The sequence below is a fragment of the Cibotium barometz genome, chromosome 10, assembly GCF_041138505.1.
Source record: "Cibotium barometz isolate CiBa-2024 chromosome 10, ASM4113850v1, whole genome shotgun sequence".
Lineage (NCBI taxonomy): Eukaryota > Viridiplantae > Streptophyta > Polypodiopsida > Cyatheales > Cibotiaceae > Cibotium > Cibotium barometz.
The window spans coordinates 46,377,807-46,397,086 of NC_141055.1; the positions used below are offsets into that span (position 1 = coordinate 46,377,807).

The 19,280-nt window shown below is 41.9% G+C and overlaps 1 protein-coding gene across 1 annotated transcript in view; it reads right to left on the minus strand.

Moving 5' to 3' along the window:
- Positions 1-5,275: 5,275 nt before the first annotated feature.
- Positions 5,276-19,280, minus strand: part of LOC147634975 (seryl-tRNA synthetase / serine-tRNA ligase) — a 28,907-nt gene continuing 14,902 nt past the window's right edge. Inside the window, exons 7-10 of the mRNA XM_086804238.1 lie at positions 6,405-6,588; positions 6,136-6,315; positions 5,832-6,047; positions 5,276-5,658 (exon numbers count right to left, since the gene is read on the minus strand). Of these exons, the coding sequence (XP_086660364.1) occupies positions 5,599-5,658; positions 5,832-6,047; positions 6,136-6,315; positions 6,405-6,588 (640 nt within the window). The 3' untranslated portion in view covers positions 5,276-5,598. The remainder of the gene's footprint in view (positions 5,659-5,831; positions 6,048-6,135; positions 6,316-6,404; positions 6,589-19,280) is intronic.

Below are 19,280 nucleotides of genomic sequence, written 5' to 3' on the forward strand. Positions count from 1 at the left end.
GATGATGAGCCATCCAACATAATCACTTATGATCAAGTTGTTGCTAGATGCCTAGTCTATTTGTGTTCAACATCTTCCTATGTAACCTAATCTCCATCCCCACCTTCTCTTCCATCCTTGCGTGCATTGAAACCTTATGGGTAGCCTACCTTGTTCGTACTTTTTTCCTTTGATGAATCAAGTAGATTTATGGACCCCACCCTCATGTACTCTATCTAATCTAAGCTAGTCATGGCCAAACTTGCCACTTGGTGACATCTAGTTATTCCACTCACTTTACAAAGAAAGACCACTTTCTCAATCAAATTCATTGACCCCACCCTCATCTACCCCTTCCAATCCAAAAATCGATCGTGGCTAGCTTAACCACTTGTTTTGGTGGTGCCATTTGGTTATCAATTCCACTCATTTTACAAAGGAACACTAAACTGGTCATTGCAAACCTTTCCACTTAGTGCCATCTGGTTATCAATTCATCTCACTTTACAAAGAAAGACCACTTTTTTAAATTAGTGTCCACCCCCATGCTCAATTGCCTAGCCAAAGAAAGCTTACTCCATTCCACCTTGGTAGATATGAAAACCCTCATTTGGTGAGGCATCAAGTTAGCTTACCCACTAGTTGTGGCACATAGCCACCCAATAACTGATACCACCTCAAGGGCATCCTTTGAGACTATACCAAATACCACCTTGGCATCCCAAATAGTTTACAAATATCTTTGGCATGCCCTCACCCACTAGAGTCACAATCATTGAGACCATCCATGTGGCATACCTTAAGATCTCTCCGAGGATGAGGCCGCGGAGGCTTATGTCTTTTTCCTAAGCCATGGTCGGTGAGGAAACTAGTGATACTGCTACCTTGGTGGATGATAATAATGCTCCAAATAAGACCCCAAGAGATGATCCCAAAGGGAAATAAAGAAGCCTCACACCATCCCCAAAATCATAAAAAAGAGGCTGAAGGGCAAGATCCTAGCCTCACAAGAGCAACAACAGCTCTTGACCACCATCTACCCATGCAAATCATTAATGTAAATCATTTAATGATGGTCTTGGCACTAATTTTTCTAATCAAAAGGTGTGGGTTGCTTCTACCAACCTCTTAAATTTGAAGGGCCCAAGCCACTTCCACAACAAAACGAAGGCCTCCCCATGAAGAACTTTTACAGTATTATACAAAAACCATTCATGCTGCCTTGACAAGTTGCCTACCACTAGGACTACCTAAAGATTATCACCAACATGCCTTGCATCCCCAATAGCTTGATGGATGGGTTCATTGGCTACAACCTAGTGGCAGTACACCCGGATGATCGAGCGGCAAAAACAACCTTTGTTACACAATGAGGCACATACTTCTACAATAAGATGCCCTTCAGTTTGTGCAATGTGCCGGCCACATTTCAACGCATTGTCACTAACATCTTCAAGGAAGTCCTCCACAGTTTCGTCTGTGCTTTCATTGATGATTTTTTCTAATTTCACCAGTACTCACTTATTCACTTGTCTAGAAGCCTTTGTTGAATACCTATTTCAACTATCCTTAATATTTGCCAAATGTCGATCATCTAAGCTACACCTTTAACACTTTTAAGTGTCATTTTCTAGTGGTGCAAGGTACCCTACTTGGTCACATCATCCCTGCACAAGCAAATGCTTGGATATAAAGGGAGAACATGGCTCTGCAAATTTTGGCCACAAAGAGAAAGCGAGGATAAGGTTGGATTAGGTTGAGATTAGTGACTGATAAGATTGAAATCAAGCTAAGAAAGGATTAAAGAAAACAAAAGCTAAGCTAATGGAGAGTCTAAACCTCGCTCTAATACCAAGTTGAACCTTGAGGATCCAATCTCCCATGGAGATGGTAATGGTGAGGGCGATTTAATATGTGATTAGTGCTAATCTAAGCTATGGTAGATGGTTCCTAAGTACAATCATAATAATAAATAAAATGAACTAATTAAGCTTTAGATTCCAGCACTAGGTTACAAGATTAAGACTTGTCCTCATAAAGAGACTTGAGAGCTTGCTTCATTTCATTGCTTGAAAGTGACCCCTTTTTTTAGGTAGGTACAACAAGGCTTGCTTTGAGCTTATGGGATTTCTTTGAGTAGGTGACTTGGCACTCTAGCATTACTTATTTCAACAACTCTGGGATAGATAATAATAGATATTATTTAAATTTTATAGAGCATCAATGTGGTAAATATTAGACGAGAGAATTTTTATTGGATGAAGAGCTAGAAAAAAATTAAGTTTCTCATTATCAAGAGTTATATTGATAAAACTTGCTTTTGAGCTAGGCATGATGCATTAGCAATAAACTAACATAAATTATCAAATTATTTTAAGAAATTAGAAATAAATTATTTTTAGTGATTTTTGTAAAAGATAAAATTTGGTCTCTTATAAGTGATCGTTCGAACACCTAAGTATGTCCAAATTACAACCTTAATTAATTAAACCTTAATTGAGAAACTTGCTTGGAAAACCTGCTCAAGGAACGAACTTACCCATACCCCTACCAAGTGTCCACCTTACTTATTCCGGAAGAGACTAGATACTTCTCACCTTATCTCTCACCATTTCCTTTTCCTATGTGACTACACCCACCATATTCCTGCTGAATTTGGGCTAACTAGAAACTCCTTTTTTCTAATTACATGCTAAAAAATGCACCTACTTCACAAGGGTTTGAGAGTTAATTTTTGTCATTCTTTACTCTCCTTTTGTTGCCTAGTGCTTCCTACCACTACCCTCTTTACTCTTGGGTGACATTGAAGCAGTTTCTAGAGCTGGAAGGCTGATTCCTGCTCTCCCAAAGTCCTCTCCCAAAGTCGAGCCAAGTGCCTTGTAAGTAATTTTTTGGTTTTTCTTTGAATTTTCAATTGGAGTGTCATACAGTGTCCTAGGAGGCTCTTTCTTGGAGTTTTCCACTCTTCTCTCTCTTTTTTGTTCTCATTTCTCCAATTAGAGAGCCAATAAATTAAGTTTTGAGAATTTTATTAATTATGATTTAGTAGTTAGATTTCATTGTGAGAGAGAGTAGAGAAATGGAGTTGTGTGATTAGGCTATTCTCTAATCCATTCCTTGGTAAAGATAGACTATTTGTGAAAACTTTTTTTGTATGAAGTTTTCTACTATGTTTTCTTGGTTTTCAATTAAATAAAGCATCTCTTTTTTTAAGAGAATTAGAGATAGTGTCTTTTCTAATCTCCCAAATAGAGTAGAGAAACTTCTATTGTAATTATGACTTTATAGTGTTGAGTTTAGAGATCTGTATGGTTAATTAAGATTAAAGTTTCGTATCTTTTATGTAGATAGTTATTTATAATTATGATTTAGGAAAGGGATTATAGATTGTGTATACTTTTCCTCGCCTTGCAAGAAAATCAAGGTTTTGTGAGAGCATAGAGAATTAAAGAGAGATTTCATTTCTTCTTTAATAAAAAGGTGTCTTTTCTTAATCTAGGTCGTGTTATCTTGTTTATAACTAATTAACAAGCAATGGTGATTAAGAATGTTGATTAAGAACCATAGTTTACTCTTTTTGAAGACAACGTGCTAAGTGGGTGTATTAAGGGAGAGATAAATCAACACATAAACTACTAAGAAAAGCTACTTATCATAGAACATTATATAAACAATTAAGTAGTTTCCAAAGTATTGCAATGATGTTTTTATACAATGGTTATGATAAAAGAATGATATAATTGCTAATAAAGAGAGATTGGAAATTCATAGCTGACTGATAAGGTGGTTAAGGATAACGAGAGTTCGCACTCGTCATGAAAAATGGCAAGCCCGAGGTCTACCAACCTTGACTCCAATCCTTTGGCCTGGAATGGATGAGGTCAAATTAACGACCTTGGTTATAGGGACTGGCCAATAGGTATACCACGTGAGGCTCCGTTTGGACACAATCTACATCCGCCTCACTCCAGTGCCTATGTTACTGACCATCCTTAATAATACAGATGAGGAATTTCTTTTGTCCCATCCCTTGTAATTGCCAAACAATACACATCACAAGTGCAGATGTCAAACACTTGAAAGATCAGACATGACAAACTTTACAAATATATTATTTAAAGACTTACAAAGATCTGGGCGTCGCAACTAAAACCTGCAAGAGATATAAATCAGCCTCTAAGAATAGCAAAGATTAGAGAGAGGCACAACATTCCCTTGTACGTACAGAAGAAGATGATTTACACTCTTTGAAACGGAAGAAGAAACTGCAACTATGAAATAATATTTTCAGATTGTGTAGGGGGGCCGCCTAACAATACTTTCTAGAGAAGACCTAGACGAGTATGATACTCTAAATACATAACCAAGGGAAAATTTGTGAAAAATGTGGTAGACGGTTTCAACTCGAAGATTCTTAAGCAGAAGCTGTCATAACTACATGCAGTCTAAAATGACTTGCCATTTCAATGATAAGTAGTACTTAAGTCAGCTTTGAATACAAATATAAAGCTAAAGGAGCTCACAAGACAGACAAACGAGCATTTTAGAACTTGTGTTGGTAACATGAGACTGAGTTAGCACAGTTAATTTAGGACAGTGGACCTGCACGTGCTTCCTTGCAGTGTGGAAAACAAAACCACGACTCCTGCCTACATCCCTTAAGCAGGCAACTTGCACAAATAATAGAAACAACTCATTTTGAGAGGATAGCGTTCATGTCATAACTTTTAAGCAACGTGTACAAATCATAGCTTTAAGAGGGAAGCGTGCCACAATATGCTTGAGTCTTGTCTGTGAGCAGAAAGTCAAAATCGGCGTTACCCCTAAGGGTACACCACTTTCCTCTCACAAATATGTTGATTTGTGCATTGCCTAAACGGTACGTCATCGTGCCACAATATGCTTGAGTCTTGTCTGTGAGCAGAAAGTTAAAATCGGGGTACACCACTTTCCTCTCACAAATACGTTGATTTGTGCATTGCCTAAAAGGTATGTCATCGACACTTTCCTCGGGTACACCTCTTTCCTCTCACAAATACGCTAGATTTGTGCATTGCCTAAAAGGTATGGCCATCGACACTTTCCTCTCAAATAGATTGTTACCTAACTTGAGGAAATGTCACCATCAAGGAAATGCTTTAGGCTCCTGCACACTGACCAACCGTTATCCACACCTATCTAACCATTACATTTTGAGCATCTACTGCATGACTCATGGGCATACTGGCCAATTCTAGTAGCTATTTCACCTGATGCGCTTCATTGCTATACTTCACTAATTTTGCACTAGCGCTTATAATAGAACCCTTCTATTATATTCTTTACTTCCAAAAAAAAATACTGTGCTCTTCAACAGATCCATAAAGGTGCATGTCAATTGCAAGCCCCATAAAGAAGCTGCACAATAAAGGAGAAAGCCATTCAGTCTCCTCTGACACATTCATGATTTAGTGAAACTCCTTTTAACTTGCTTCCTTAATTGAAGATACTAGACCAGTGTCGATGTTTACAGGTCCATATCTCACAGAACACAAAAATAGGGCTGTCAGTCACTGCAAGCAAGGGATGTCTTCAAATACCCGACGCTTTAAGCATATCCACTGACATTACTTGAACCCGCTAAGCATTGGAGCCTGCCGAGCCATTACTTTTAGCTGCCTCAGCGGCAGTGGAGACATTCTGCAAGTAGCATCAAGTTGAACCCAGCTAGCTAGTCAGAACATTCAGATGGCCAATTCATTGAAAAACATGAGCACTTCGCAAGATCATCTGACAGTAATCTACCCCAAGCAAGCACAAGAACATACACACACACAGAGAGGGAAGGGTACAAACAGACAGTCGAGTACAACCTGAGGTTTTGATTTTTTCGCTTTAGACCCCTTCCCAGAAGAATCTTGATGCTGGAAAGGTATGAATTTCATATCATACATGAACGGCTGCAATGCTTCCGGAATTTTCACACCATCCTCAGTCTGATAATTCTCCAGAATACAGCATATGGTTCTTTCAGTGGCAGTCAGTGTTGAGTTAAGAAGATGAACATACTGCTTTGCTTTATCATTGCTCTGCATAGAGAAACCCAAGACCTGCAATGAGGAAGGTGCAGTACAAGTATTTGCAGGCCAGAGGCATAATACAGCAACTTGAACCCACCGTTGTCTGACCATATCGAATCTCAAGATTCCGAGACTGATAATCAGTGCAATTAGAGCAAGAGACAAGCTCTCTGTATGTTTGAGATGCAGGAAACCATGCTTCCAAGTCATACTTCTTGGCCGCAGCATCATTCAGAGCCCCCGATACAATAACCACCACTCTATATGGCAGACCAAGCTGCAAAGCAAACAGCAACAACAAAGATTCACAACATAATAGCAATGTCTTGAGCAGCTCAGTGTACTGCATACTAGAAGCAGATATACCTTTTGGTAAAACTCTTCTGAGTTCTTCAGCATCTCCTCATGCATGTCCCAGGAGTTGTTCCCGAGTGGGTTTGTTAGACAGAGCTGCTCCACCTTCTCGAATTGATGCACTCGAAAGATACCCAAAGTATCTCTTCCATGAGCCCCAACCTCCTTTCTGAAGCATGTAGAATAGCCAGCATATCTGCACCAGCCAGCTTGCAAATTGTAAAATTCCTAAATTCCTGTTTCATTCACCAGGGTACACATGCTACCCTAAAGAGAGAATTGAAAAGAATGCTAAACATCTAAGCAAAAATCAAGCTATATTAATCACATCAGAAGTCCATGAAGATCACATCAGTCACAAATATACCTAAAGGAATGATGATGAGTCCATGGAGCAAACTTGGAGCTGTAGAGAAATATGTCTCCACTTTTTCAAGGCATGTATAACTACAAGGTACCCCTTTTCCTACGTCGGATACCACATATGTGCTTATGTGAGATTCTTGCTCTCAAAAGCGACCCACCAACCATCTTGAAAAGTGCCCCAAGAGCAAAATCACTAGCATCAGTCTCAACCACAAATGGTTTGCTAGGATCTACTAAATGCAGCATTAGTGCTGTCATCACCAACTCTTTCAGTGCGTCAAAGCTCCTGTTCAGGACTTCATTCCACACCACCTAAGGACTACTATTCTTGCCCTTTTCATCACTCCTTTCAGAAGTTGAGGCAACCACCTTGGCATACATATGGATAAACTTCCAAAAATAGCCCATAAAACACAAGAGAGACTTTACTTGCTGTATTGTCTTCAAACTGGCCATTCACGAGCTTGCTTCACCTTGTCTAGGTCTACTTCAATACCATATTCACTCATGATATAACCCGGATATAGAAGCTCCAATTTGAAAAATCACATTTAGACTCTTTGCAATTTGAAAAATCACATTTAGACTCTTTGCAATTTGAAAAATCACATTTAGACTCTTTGGCGTACTTGTCCTGTCTCAATATCTACAAGACGGTCCAAAGATACTCCCATGACTTACTATAAATAAGTTTGTCATCCAAAAAGACCACAACAAACTTTTCCAGATATGGATGAAGTAAATTGTTCTCGAAAGTTGTCGGAGCATTGGTTGACCCAAAAGGTAAAACCAAAAACTCGTAATGGCCATCCCTTGTCCGAAAGCCAAATATTGGCACATCCTCTGATCTAATCTTGCTCTCGTGACAACCCATCGTCAAATCGATCTTTGTGAAGTATCTAGCTCCCTAGAGCCGATCCATAAGGTGATCCAACGGATACCCATCTTGATCGTGAGCTCATTTAACCCCTTATAATCCACACAAGAGTGCATCATGTCGTCCTTTTTCTTGGACCAAAACATTGGTGCCTCCCATGGAGACTTACTGGGTCGTGAATCTCATGCTCTTCACTCTGGCTAAACCAATAAGGTTGCTTCAAGTAAGGCTTGCTACCAAGCAAAATCTCTATAGCATGATCTGCCCCTCTTGTAAATCGACCGGAAACACATGCGAATTCACGTTCAATCTCTTACCGCGCGTGCCTCGTTAGATTAAGTAGGGATGTCATTCACATAACAATACGCATCATGCTTGAGACCACCCACCCAATCAAATCAATATTTACGTAAAGAGAAACTAGACTAAAACAAACTTCAATGACAAAAGTAGACATCATACTCCAAAGATGTTATTTATTCATTCATACCAATTGCTGATAGAATAGGAATATCATGTCCCAAAACAAAACTGGTATCCTTAAGTATAGTTGGATAGTCATCATGGACAAAAGTTATTACACGTGTTTTATAATTTATATGGAAGGTATCATTTTTAGACATGAACCAAGAAGTTCCCTAAATTACATGCACCCAATTTGAGGCCATGATGTGGATAGAAGTCGTTCTCGCAATAGTCTCCAATTTGCAACTCTAAATTCGGAATACTTATCGTCTCCTCCTCGCAATGGATTCGGAGATAATTGTGGGAACCTTGAAAACTATCACCTCCTGAATGGCTATGATGATCTTGGCTCTGCATGCTCGAACAATTGCACCTCTTGGTTGACCTTGACCTGCAAATCCGACACGGTTTCTAGTGCCTCTTTGGTATCCCTTTGTCCTTGGTCTTCTACTATGGTACTCTTGTCCTCTTCCTTGGTCTTTACCACACTTGCTTCCATTGGAGTACTTTGACTCATCATGGCAAAAAACTCCTCTAATTATTTTCAAAACTTTTCTTCTCAAGTCTTTCGCCATCTTTTCTTCTTTGCCTTGCTGCTTCTTCACATTGTTCCCTTCAGCGATCTTGGTCTTTACATGCTAGTTGGTAAACCTTTTCCCTTTCGTGGGATGCCCGTTCGAACGTTGCCCAACTAGCTTCACTTTGTCTTTTCATCAATGCGAAAATATCCTCTATGGTTTTCCATGAAGAAATGCTTGCTACTTTTTTTTTGCTATAATCAGCCCGAAAACCTTAGTATTGATGCAAAACTTTTCCTAGGAACGACCTAGACATACCTAGACATGCTCTGATACCAATGTTGCATGACTATTATGGGAAAGCGTGCTTAATGATAATTAATGCAAAGCAATAAAGGTTAACGCTAATCACATGCTCATGACACAAAGAAGTAGAGAGAAGGAGCAGCAAGAGACTCTTTAACTAACCTATTCCTACTCTATATTACTAAATGAATGAGTAATTACAATGATTAAATTGATTAAATGTAGATCTAGACTATAAATGCTATGAATAAACTTATGCTTACTGTCCTCCATTGTGCGTTAATGGAAAACGTCGGCATTTCTACAGCTTGTGTACCATCTGAATTTTATGGTTGCCTCGTGTTGGGCTGCATTATGGCATTTGTATATGGACAATCTAGCATCTCCCGTAGGGAGAGTAAGGCTCTCAAAGCTTGTACATGATATTCTTCTCCTTGGGTAATAAAATGCTCCAAGGGGGTGGTCGGCCCATTCTGGCATCTACATGTGCAAGCTCCACTTTCAACATTTGTGGATGTTTTGTCCAGCTTTTATGTTTTATGCAAATGGATATGTGTTAAGACTATGGCCGATTTCAGTGTTTAATTGCGTTAATGGTCAAGTGTTTTGCGTAACCCCTGTCAAATCTCCATAGGATCTTCTCGTAGAACGCTCCTGGTACAAGACTCGAAACCTGCAAACAAACCAAACAAACGCGAAGGGAGTGCAGGCCTGACTCACCTCCCAACCTTGACAGCCGTGGGCAAGCTCACAAGTCTTGGTTGTCCTCACCGAGCCACGAGCTGAGCTAGCTAGATGGACGTACCGACCGATCTCTACCTCGTGGTGTCCCATACCGCCACAAAGCTACCCTCGCGGGCCTCGAGACTGTTGTCGGCCTCCGCTACATAAAGCAGGTGCACGTTGTGTGGACAAAAACAGAGACCGATGATGTGTATATACTGTGCAGAATACTAAGAGCTTCAGGAATATGCAATCAGTTTTGGTCAATTCTGAGTCTCGGTTGAGATAAAATAAAATGTGCAAGAGAGAGAGTGTAGAGAGAGAATAATTTGTGAGTTTTTAAGGTTACCTTGTGCCATGGCTGGTGGGCTGTGACTGGGAGCCTGTGTGTCAATAGGAGCTTAATTTGGAGTGGGTGGTAGCCATACATGCTGTCACAAACCCCTATATTCTAGGGACATGCGGATGCTTGTCAAGCCTAGAAGCATGCGGATGCATGTATGTATTATACCTGGGCATGTGTATGGATCATATGAGTGGATGCATATGAGTCCAAGGACATGGCAGGACATTTGTGGACTTTCGGGCGGTACCCGTGACATGGCAGGACATTTGTGGACTTTCGGGCGGTACCCGTGTGGATTCCGGCCATGCACACATGGTGTGTTATGATGGCAGGAGGAATATTTTCAAGTACAAGAATGATGATAGGTGGTTCTCCAAGTTTACATGTGCACAATGCATAAATGATGCATGCCATAACTTTATTTTACTTTGTGTGACATTGTCTTGCTGCCTGGACAATGCTTGTTAATTTGGCTTGTGAAGTCCGAGGGACCGGGGACGCCCGGGCACCTTGTGGACACGTGTGTGCACTCCTGTTTGGGCCTAAAATTGTGGGCTTATGGGTTTTGCATGTGGTAAGTGCGTCCACACTCAATTTACAGCTTATTTCATTTACTACTAAAGTTTATTGGTTTGCAGGTCCACACTCATTAATAAGTGGCTGGACAACTTATAATGCGTTCGCATTTGGTTGGCCATTTCCCATTTGGTTGGACCTAAACTTATACAAACAGAACAAATGGAGCACTATGGGCTGGACACCTACCTGGACACCTTATGGGGACACATGTCAGCCTGTATGTGTACCCACCAAGCCCCTTAGGTGGCACTGGAAAAAGGCGCCTCCCTCAAGAGGCCTTTTGGACTGTTTTATTCACTACTCAACACATTGGAGAGCTGGTTGGAGCTTTGGGAGTTGCTACAAGGCTGGTTGCTTGCTTCCCGGACTCACACAAGCTTGGATAACGATCCCCACACTCTTCTAAAGGGCTGGTTGGTAAATTTCAGACCTGCAATTTCTGGTTATTGCGAGTTTTGGGCTGGTTACAGGTGTCCAAAGTCAACTTGGACAGTACAGGACAGCTCTAGGGACCTCCACAGGGCTGTAGGACCCTTTACAGGTGGAATTCTCGCGATAGAAAGTTGCTGTTTTGGACTGGTTATTGCACAAAACAGGCCGGACAGCAATGGAATATGTGAGCATGGATGTGTCTCAAGGTTTCCTGGTATAACAGGTGCTTAGGGCAAGCATTGGGGACACTTGCTCGCGGAGAACACAGGTTTCTGGATCAGTTTCTCGCGTGGAAACAGGGCCTAAAGATCCATTTACATCTTGTGCAGGACGGATGTACCTGTGTAGGGCGGATGTACCTAGAGATTCTCTTGTTTGAAATGTATTCATTCATGATGTATTTGGAAGAATCAGGTGCAGGCTGGTGGTGAATCCCCAGGCACCCATAATCTTGTACTTTGCAGACTCTTTTGGTAATATAACCTAAAGGGGGGAGGGGGGGGGGGGGGGGGGTCAACCTATCATCGGCCCCTTTATGTGGTGTACTGTCAATTTCAGCTTTGTGGTTGAAATGCTCGAGTGTTAAGTGCTGAGAATCTTGTTCACATTTATACGATTCCAATACACACGTCCGCCTCCCGTTACATTGGTATCAGAGCTCAGTTTTTCCCCTCATTGGAAAACGGTCTGAGGCTTGGAATTATAAGTGATGACCTGATTTGAGTGTCATGGACAGCCACATTTCTGACAGTGTGGAGAACACACAGGACCGTGAATTTCATGGTACAAGGGATGCAAGAGATGCTGCAGGCAATGATGTCTATGGAGATGCAGGTACTCATGACACTATGCATTCTGATTTGGAATCTTTGAGGCGTCAAGTACGACGCTATAAGGCTGAAACCGAAGAGCTTAGGTCATTGAAAAATGACCCGGATGTACAAAAGGTGTTGGCTGCGAAGGCAAAGGCTTCGGTCCATGAAGTCACTTTTGAAGCAATTGCAAAGGAAATGGATGTTGAGAAACCCCGAGAGCTTGCACTTGCATACCTAATGGTTAAGGGTGATGTATACACTGAAGCAGATGGTAGTTTGGCTTTCAAGAAGCCACACCTCATGGCTGCCCGTGGTGATGCACATGATGCACAACAAGCAGAAAGAGCACAGCAAGTGCCAAATGCTGAAAGGACAAGAGTCCCTGGTGCTAGGCTTGATGCAGGTCAAGAGAAGAGTAAGGATGAGGGATCCTCTACTCATTCCCGCTTTGCTCCAAGAAGACATATCCGTTCTCGTGTTGAGCTTTCCACTCATTTGGAGAGTGTGGCTCAAGAGAGAACGAAGAGGGATCGTGAATCTTCATCACGGCATCATCATCATGCAGATGAACAGGATGTACATAGGGATGCATATAGAAGGAAGAAGCCTCGAGAGTTCAAGTCCGGTGACAAGGATGTAAAGTTTGAAAACTTTCAGGGACGGATGGACTCTACCAAAGCACTTGCTTTCATTAGACAGTTTGAGATAGCTTTTTGCAATGAAGACTTTTCGGAAAAGTCTATGCTCAGGCATGTGGGAATGCATCTCAAGGATACGGCAAGTGATTGGTGGCTTGCAAAAATACTTGATGGAAGTGCTGCCCCAACTTGGTCTTCTTTCAAAATTCAGTTTTATGATCAATTCTTACCACCAAACTTTGCAAAGGATGTACGCAAGGAGTGGGATTGGCTGTCCCAAGATGAGGGAGAGTCCGTTGCTTCATACATAGCAAAGTTTTGGAAAGTCCTTCTCAAGGTTAATCCCTTCATGAAGATTGGGGAGGACGAGAAGAAGAGAAAGTTTGAATCGGGGCTCCATCACATTATCCAACAAAGCTTGGGAGTGTACCCAAATAAGACCATACAAGAGCTTATACACTCAGCCATGATTGCGGAGAACTTGCACATAAAAGCACCCACAAATAAGCCATTTGCAGGTCAAAACAAGAGCAAATTCAGGGCTGGTTATGACCAGAAAAAGGGTGGACAGCCACCTAAGAATGCTCCCAAAGATGGCCGAGATGCAAAGGATGACTCCGAAAAGAAGCCGGGGGGTAAACGCCACATTTTTGGACTCTCAAAACAGCAATTGGAAGAGTACAGGAAGGCTGGAAAATGATTTAAGTGTGGCAGTAAAGATCATATATATCCTAAATGCCCACAAAATCCTAAGAATGTGGAGCCTAATGTGGAAAAGCCTCTTGTGAATGTTGTACCCGATGTGCACGGTAATACAAGGCATGAGCCCAAGAGTAGCAAGGCTTGGGGCAAATTGAAGGATCAGTCCGCTTTGTTTCTTTTTGATGATGCTTCCACAGATAACTTTATATCCGTACAAATGGCTGCCGCCATAGGTCTCAATGTGGAAGACATGGGAATGCAAATGAATGCAGATGCCGCCTTTGAGGGCAAACAGGTTGATGTAACTCCGGTCATTGGTAAGCTCCGTGTACATATACAGGACTACCTCGACCATGAGAGCTTTTTAGTGGCTCCTTTTACAGGTTGTGATGTTTTGTTGGGGATGCCCTGGCATCACCGTTTAGAGCCTATTAAGGCTTACAAAGAGAAGAAAATCAGCTTTGTACATAGAGGTCGTGAGCACTCTATAGATGCTGGTACTACTGGAAGTACCATACCTCTTGTAAGCCATGTACAAATTAATTAGGCAATAAAGAAATCAGCTTGTTCTTACTTGGTTTTTGTACGTGATACCATTGAACATTCTAGTGTTGATGTTAGTGCATTAGATCAAGACAAGCTTAACTATTTGAATGAGTTCAAAGATTGTTTTGCAAATGCTTTGCCTGCAAGGTTGCCACCAGAGAGGCCGGAAGATCATTGCATAGATCTAATTCCCGGTAGCTCTCCACCTAATAGGCCACCATACAGGGTGAGTGCTTGTCAACAAGAAGAGATTATGGCACAGGTGAATGAACTTTTGGAAAAGGGTTTGATTCGGCCTAGTTCCTCGCCATATTGCTCGCCGGTACTTCTTGTTCAAAAGAAGGATGGTACTTACAGGATGTGTGTTGATTGCCGTGCCCTCAATAAGATAACCATCAAGAATCGGTTTCCCATTCCGCGTATTGATGACATCTTGGACAAGCTTGAAGGTTTGGCATGTTTCAGCCGAATAGACCTCAAGAGTGGGTATCATCAAGTGAGAGTGGCACCTCAAGATGTACACAAGACTGCATTCAGGATAGCCTTTGGTCTTTATGAGTTTTTGGTGGTGCCTTTTGGCCTTACAAATGCACCCGCTACCTTCAACAGGATGATGGACAGGGTGTTCAGAAAGCATAGAAAGTTCACAGGTATATTCTTTGATGACATTATTGTATTCTCAAAGAATGAAGCCCAACATCGTGAGCACCTGGCTATTGTGTTTAAAGAGCTTAAAGAAAATCAGCTCTACATAAATGCAAAAAAGAGTGAATTCTTCCTCCTAGAGATTCACTATCTTGGTCACATTGTATCAAAGGATGGTGTGCGCATGGATCCCACAAAGATACAAGCCATGCAAGAATGGCCAGAGCTGAAATCAGTCCATGAAGTGAGGAGCTTCCTTGGTTTATGTGCTTACTACAGGAGGTTCGTCAAGCATTTCGCTTTCATTGCCGCTCCGTTACATGAGTTAACGAAGAAGAAAGCAATCTTTAAATGGACACAAGAAGAGAGAGATGCCTTTCAAAAGTTGAAGACTGCAATCATCTCGGGACCGGTACTCATTATTCCGGATTTGCACAAACCTTTTGTGGTGGAATGTGATGCATGTGGGGACTGCATAGGGGCTGTTTTGAACCAAGAAGGACATGCCATTGCCTATGAGAGCAGACGCTTGCAACATGCAGAGCTTCACTTACAGGTTTATGAGAAGGAGTTGTTGGCTGTAATTCATGCCCTTACTATTTGGAACACTATCTTTTAGGGGCTGATTTTATGGTCAAAACTGATCATCAAAGTTTGAGATACTTTTTGACTCAAACTAAGCTCTCAGAGAAGCATATGAGATGGGCAAATTTCCTCTCAATGTTTCATTTTCAGATTTTACACACTCCAGGGAAAAAGAATGTGGTGGCAGATGCCTTATCTAGACGACCACAGGTTCATGCTATTACAGTTGCATACCATGAGGACTTATCGGATATGCGTAATACTTATCATCTGGATGAGGATTTTGCACATGTATGGGTTGATTTGCAAGAGGGTATTGATGTCCCATCTTATGTCGCAAGAGATGGATATCTCATGATGCAAAATCGTATGTGTGTGGTAAAGAACCTTCGCCGTAAGGTTATGGATAAGTGCCATGCTCCTCCATATGCCCGTGTGGATTCCGGCCATGCACACATGGTGTGTCATGATGGCAGGCAGAATATTTTCAAGTACAAGAATGATGATAGGTGGTTCTCCAAGTTTACATGTGCACAATGCATAAATGATGCATGCCATAAGTGTGACATTGTCTTGCTGCCTGGACAATGCTTGTTAATTTGGCTTGTGAAGTCCGAGGGACCAGGGACGCCCGGGCACCTTGTGGACACGTGTGTGCACTCCTGTTTGGGCCTAAAACTGTGGGCTTATGGGTTTTGCAGGTGGTAAGTGCGTCCACACTCAATTTACAGCTTATTTCATTTACTACTAAAGTTTATTGGTTTGCAGGTCCACACTCATTAATAAGTGGCTGGACAACTTATAATGCGTTCGCATTTGGTTGGACCAAAATTAATGAAGTCCAGACAGCTTATGGCCATTTCCCATTTGGTTGGACCTAAACTTATACAAACAGGACAAATGGACCTGGACACCTTATGGGGACACATGTCAGCCTGTATGTGTACCCACCAAGCCCCTTAGGTGGCACTGGAAAAAGGCACCTCCCTCAAGAGGCCTAATGTATTCATTCATGATGTATTTGGAAGAATCAGGTGCAGGCTGGTGGTGAATCCCCAAGCACCCGTAATCTTGTACTTTGCAGACTCTTTTGGTAATATAACCTAAAGGGGGGAGGGCGAGCCTATCATCGGCCCCTTTATGTGGTGTACTGTCGATTTCAGCTTTGTGGTTGTAATGCTCAAGTGTTAAGTGCTCAGAATCTTGTTCACATTTATACGATTCCAATAGACGCGTCCGCCTCCCGTTACACATGCCACCATGTGTCTGTTCAGCACACTTGGAAGACATGCAGGAAGCCAATTGTCAGTCTAGACGGCTCAGGAAGCCTCTTGGAGTAGGCGCCCAATTTCTAGAGCTTAGAGAGCTCATTTTGCAGTTTTGCGTGGAGATGGAGAGCTTGGAAGAGCTGTTTTGAGAAGTTGTGAAGCGGTGGATGTAGAGGAGACCACATGGAAAGCTTGCTACGGATGCCTGAAGAGCAAATTGCAAGCCTGAGTTGTTGAATTTGCTGAGAGGAGGCTACGGAAGGCAAGATTGGGCCAATATCTGCATTTCTATCGTGGAGGGCAGTTGGATTTTGGAGATTTCAGTGGCAAGAGAGCCTGAGGAGTAGGCTAAGCTGATTTTAAAGCAGACATGAGCCAATCAAGTGGCCAAAAGGTAGGCGAGTTTTGTTTTTGGAGTTTCCTGTTGCCAGGCAGGGCAGAGAAGTAGGCCGATTTGAGAAGGGAGCTGTGCAGGATTGCTGAAATCAGTTCTAAGGAATTTGGAGTTGTTTCTGGGTGTTATCTGGCTATATTTGCCACAGTTTGCAAGCATACAGTGTTCAAATTTTGTGTGGAGCAGAGGAGAAGCTACACGAGGAGGTTTTTGTCAAGAAGCTTGCTGGAATTTGTGATTTTCATATCTGTTTTGGGTATTTCAATTTGTTGTACTTTTGTGGAAGTGTTTCCGAGGTGTTACAGGCCCGAAGCAATAAGAAAAGAGGTGAATTCTGAAATGAATAGTTGGCTGCAGCAAAACAGCAACAAAAGGAGTTGAACTGGAAGAGTTTTGCGGAGTTTGTTTGCAGTTACATGCAATACAGTGGACAATTTTGAGGCTGAATTGTCTAGCCCTGTTGTAGCAAAGGAGACTAAGTAGCTGCTGAGTTTTCCTGGAGGTTTAAATGCTGGAAATGATCTGCATATGAGGAATGTATTTGATCTTGGAGTTGGGACCATGGATTAATTCCATAGACCTTGGAGATGAAATCAATCCAATGGTAGTGTTTTCAGAAGTGCATGGTCATATTTGCTCTGTGATTTTGCATATCAGAGATGAGCAATGGATGAACTCCCAAATGTTTCCTGCTCACATGCTCTCAGCTGGAGTACTTGTCTTTGAAACAAGTACTTGTCTCAAAGACAATGTCTGATGAAGAATGTGAAGGATCTTTCCAGTAGACATCTGAGTAGTTGTTCTCAGTGTTTGTAAGGTTTTTTTTGGGGACTGTTTGTGTTGTAATAGTTTGCTGTCCGAAAAATACAGTTTTGTAAATTTGAAGAAAAGCTTTGAGGATAGCCCACCTCTGATATGTATATTGTCCTGGAGTTTGGTCCGGATATCGAAGAACTGCACTTTGAAGATGGTTCTATGTTTGAGGTTATTTATTCTGAGAGTGATGCAGGGTACTGGTCAGTCATAGTTCATATCCCGAGGGGAAGTGGGCTGATTATGAATGGGTGTTAGATGATGATGGTTCTGAGGATGTGATGGATGTACAACTCTATAAAGACGAAGACTTGAATTGAAATAAAGTTTTGTACATACTCTTGGGTTTGGTGTTCTGGGTGTGTTGTATCAGTGTGTGGAAGTGTGACACCCTATAAAGGCATATATAGCTATACCGCTTCTGTGTCATCACTTTTTGGTGCCTCCACGGAGGAAGAAGACAAGGGTTTGTGAAAGAAGACAAGGGTTTGTGTGAAGAAAGATTGAAGAGATAGCTCAGGACTTTCTAGAATATTGGGGATTACCGCATGAAAGTGCGTTTAAATTTCTACAGCCTTAAAGAAAGACATGGCAACCCCGGAGATCCTCTCTCAGATTTTGACTTATTGCTTACAGGGTGATGCAAAAGCATGGCTACAGATGTTTGTGACCACACACAGGAATGCTCAACAACAGGACCCTGAGTACCGTGTAGCTAGAGCTGCATTTTTGACACAGTTTGCCCGTGTAAGAAGTCCGAATGATGTGTGGAAAGAGTTGTGTAATATTCAGCAAAAGGATGGACAGGATGTGGATCAGTATTTGATTGAGTTTGGTAGACTATGGAGTCTATGGTGTGAGGCTTTGATTCCTGAAGTACCCCCGTCACACAGATGATAAAGAGAGACCGGTTTGTGGCTGGTCTGGAGCCAACCCTCCGTCTGAAGGTGGAGCTGAAGAATCTAGATAGCTTTAAGGAGACTGTCAGAGTTTTGCTCGAGAGAAGGAGTGGAAGGTGAAGCGTCTGAGGCAGTTGGGAATACAGGAAGAGCCGAAGAAGTTTGTGAAGATGCCAGAGATTGAGAGTATGCATCCTGAAAGAGAAGCTGCTGTTGTTCCTGAATAGGAGGATACTTTGAAGAGAGACATTCATGATGCAGTGGAACTCATGAAGTCTTTAAGTTTGAATTGGATGGAAGCAGGTGGAAGGGGAAGAAGCCGGGGTGCTCCAAATAATAGAAGAGATAGAGGTGTGAGAGTTGGAGAAGCATATGTGGATGGCGGTGCACAAATCAGCGTAATGACTCAGTCCTGCATGGAGAGATCGGGGTTAAAGCTGAATGCCAATTCAGATTTTAGACCTCGATTGGCGAATCATGCAAAAGTGAAGTGTCTGGGTATATGTACAGGAGTACCAGTGACTGCTTTTGGTGTGATTTGCAGCATAAATTGCCATATTATGCCAGCTGGTTTGAGAGCTTATCCGCTGAAACTGAGGAAGAAAGTTCTACTTCTGATGATGAAGGTCAATTATCATTTTTAGTGAAAGAAGAAGATGAGTATATAATGCAAGCTGAAGAGATGTCAAAGGAGAAAGAAGAGAGTAGACTTGAAGATATGGACAGTCTGATGCAGCCTCCACCACCCAGTGCAGAGAAAGAGAAGCTATTACAGGGTATGTTGAATCCCAGTTTGCAGTCAGTGGAAAAAGAAGAATATATGAAGGTAATAGGTATGTTGAATCCCAGTTTGCAGTCAGTGGAAAAAGAAGAATATATGAAGGTAATACATAAATTTCTAGATTTATTCATTACCTCATATGAAGAGATCCGAGGATTCAAATGTGAACCAATGCCTATAGTATTGAAAG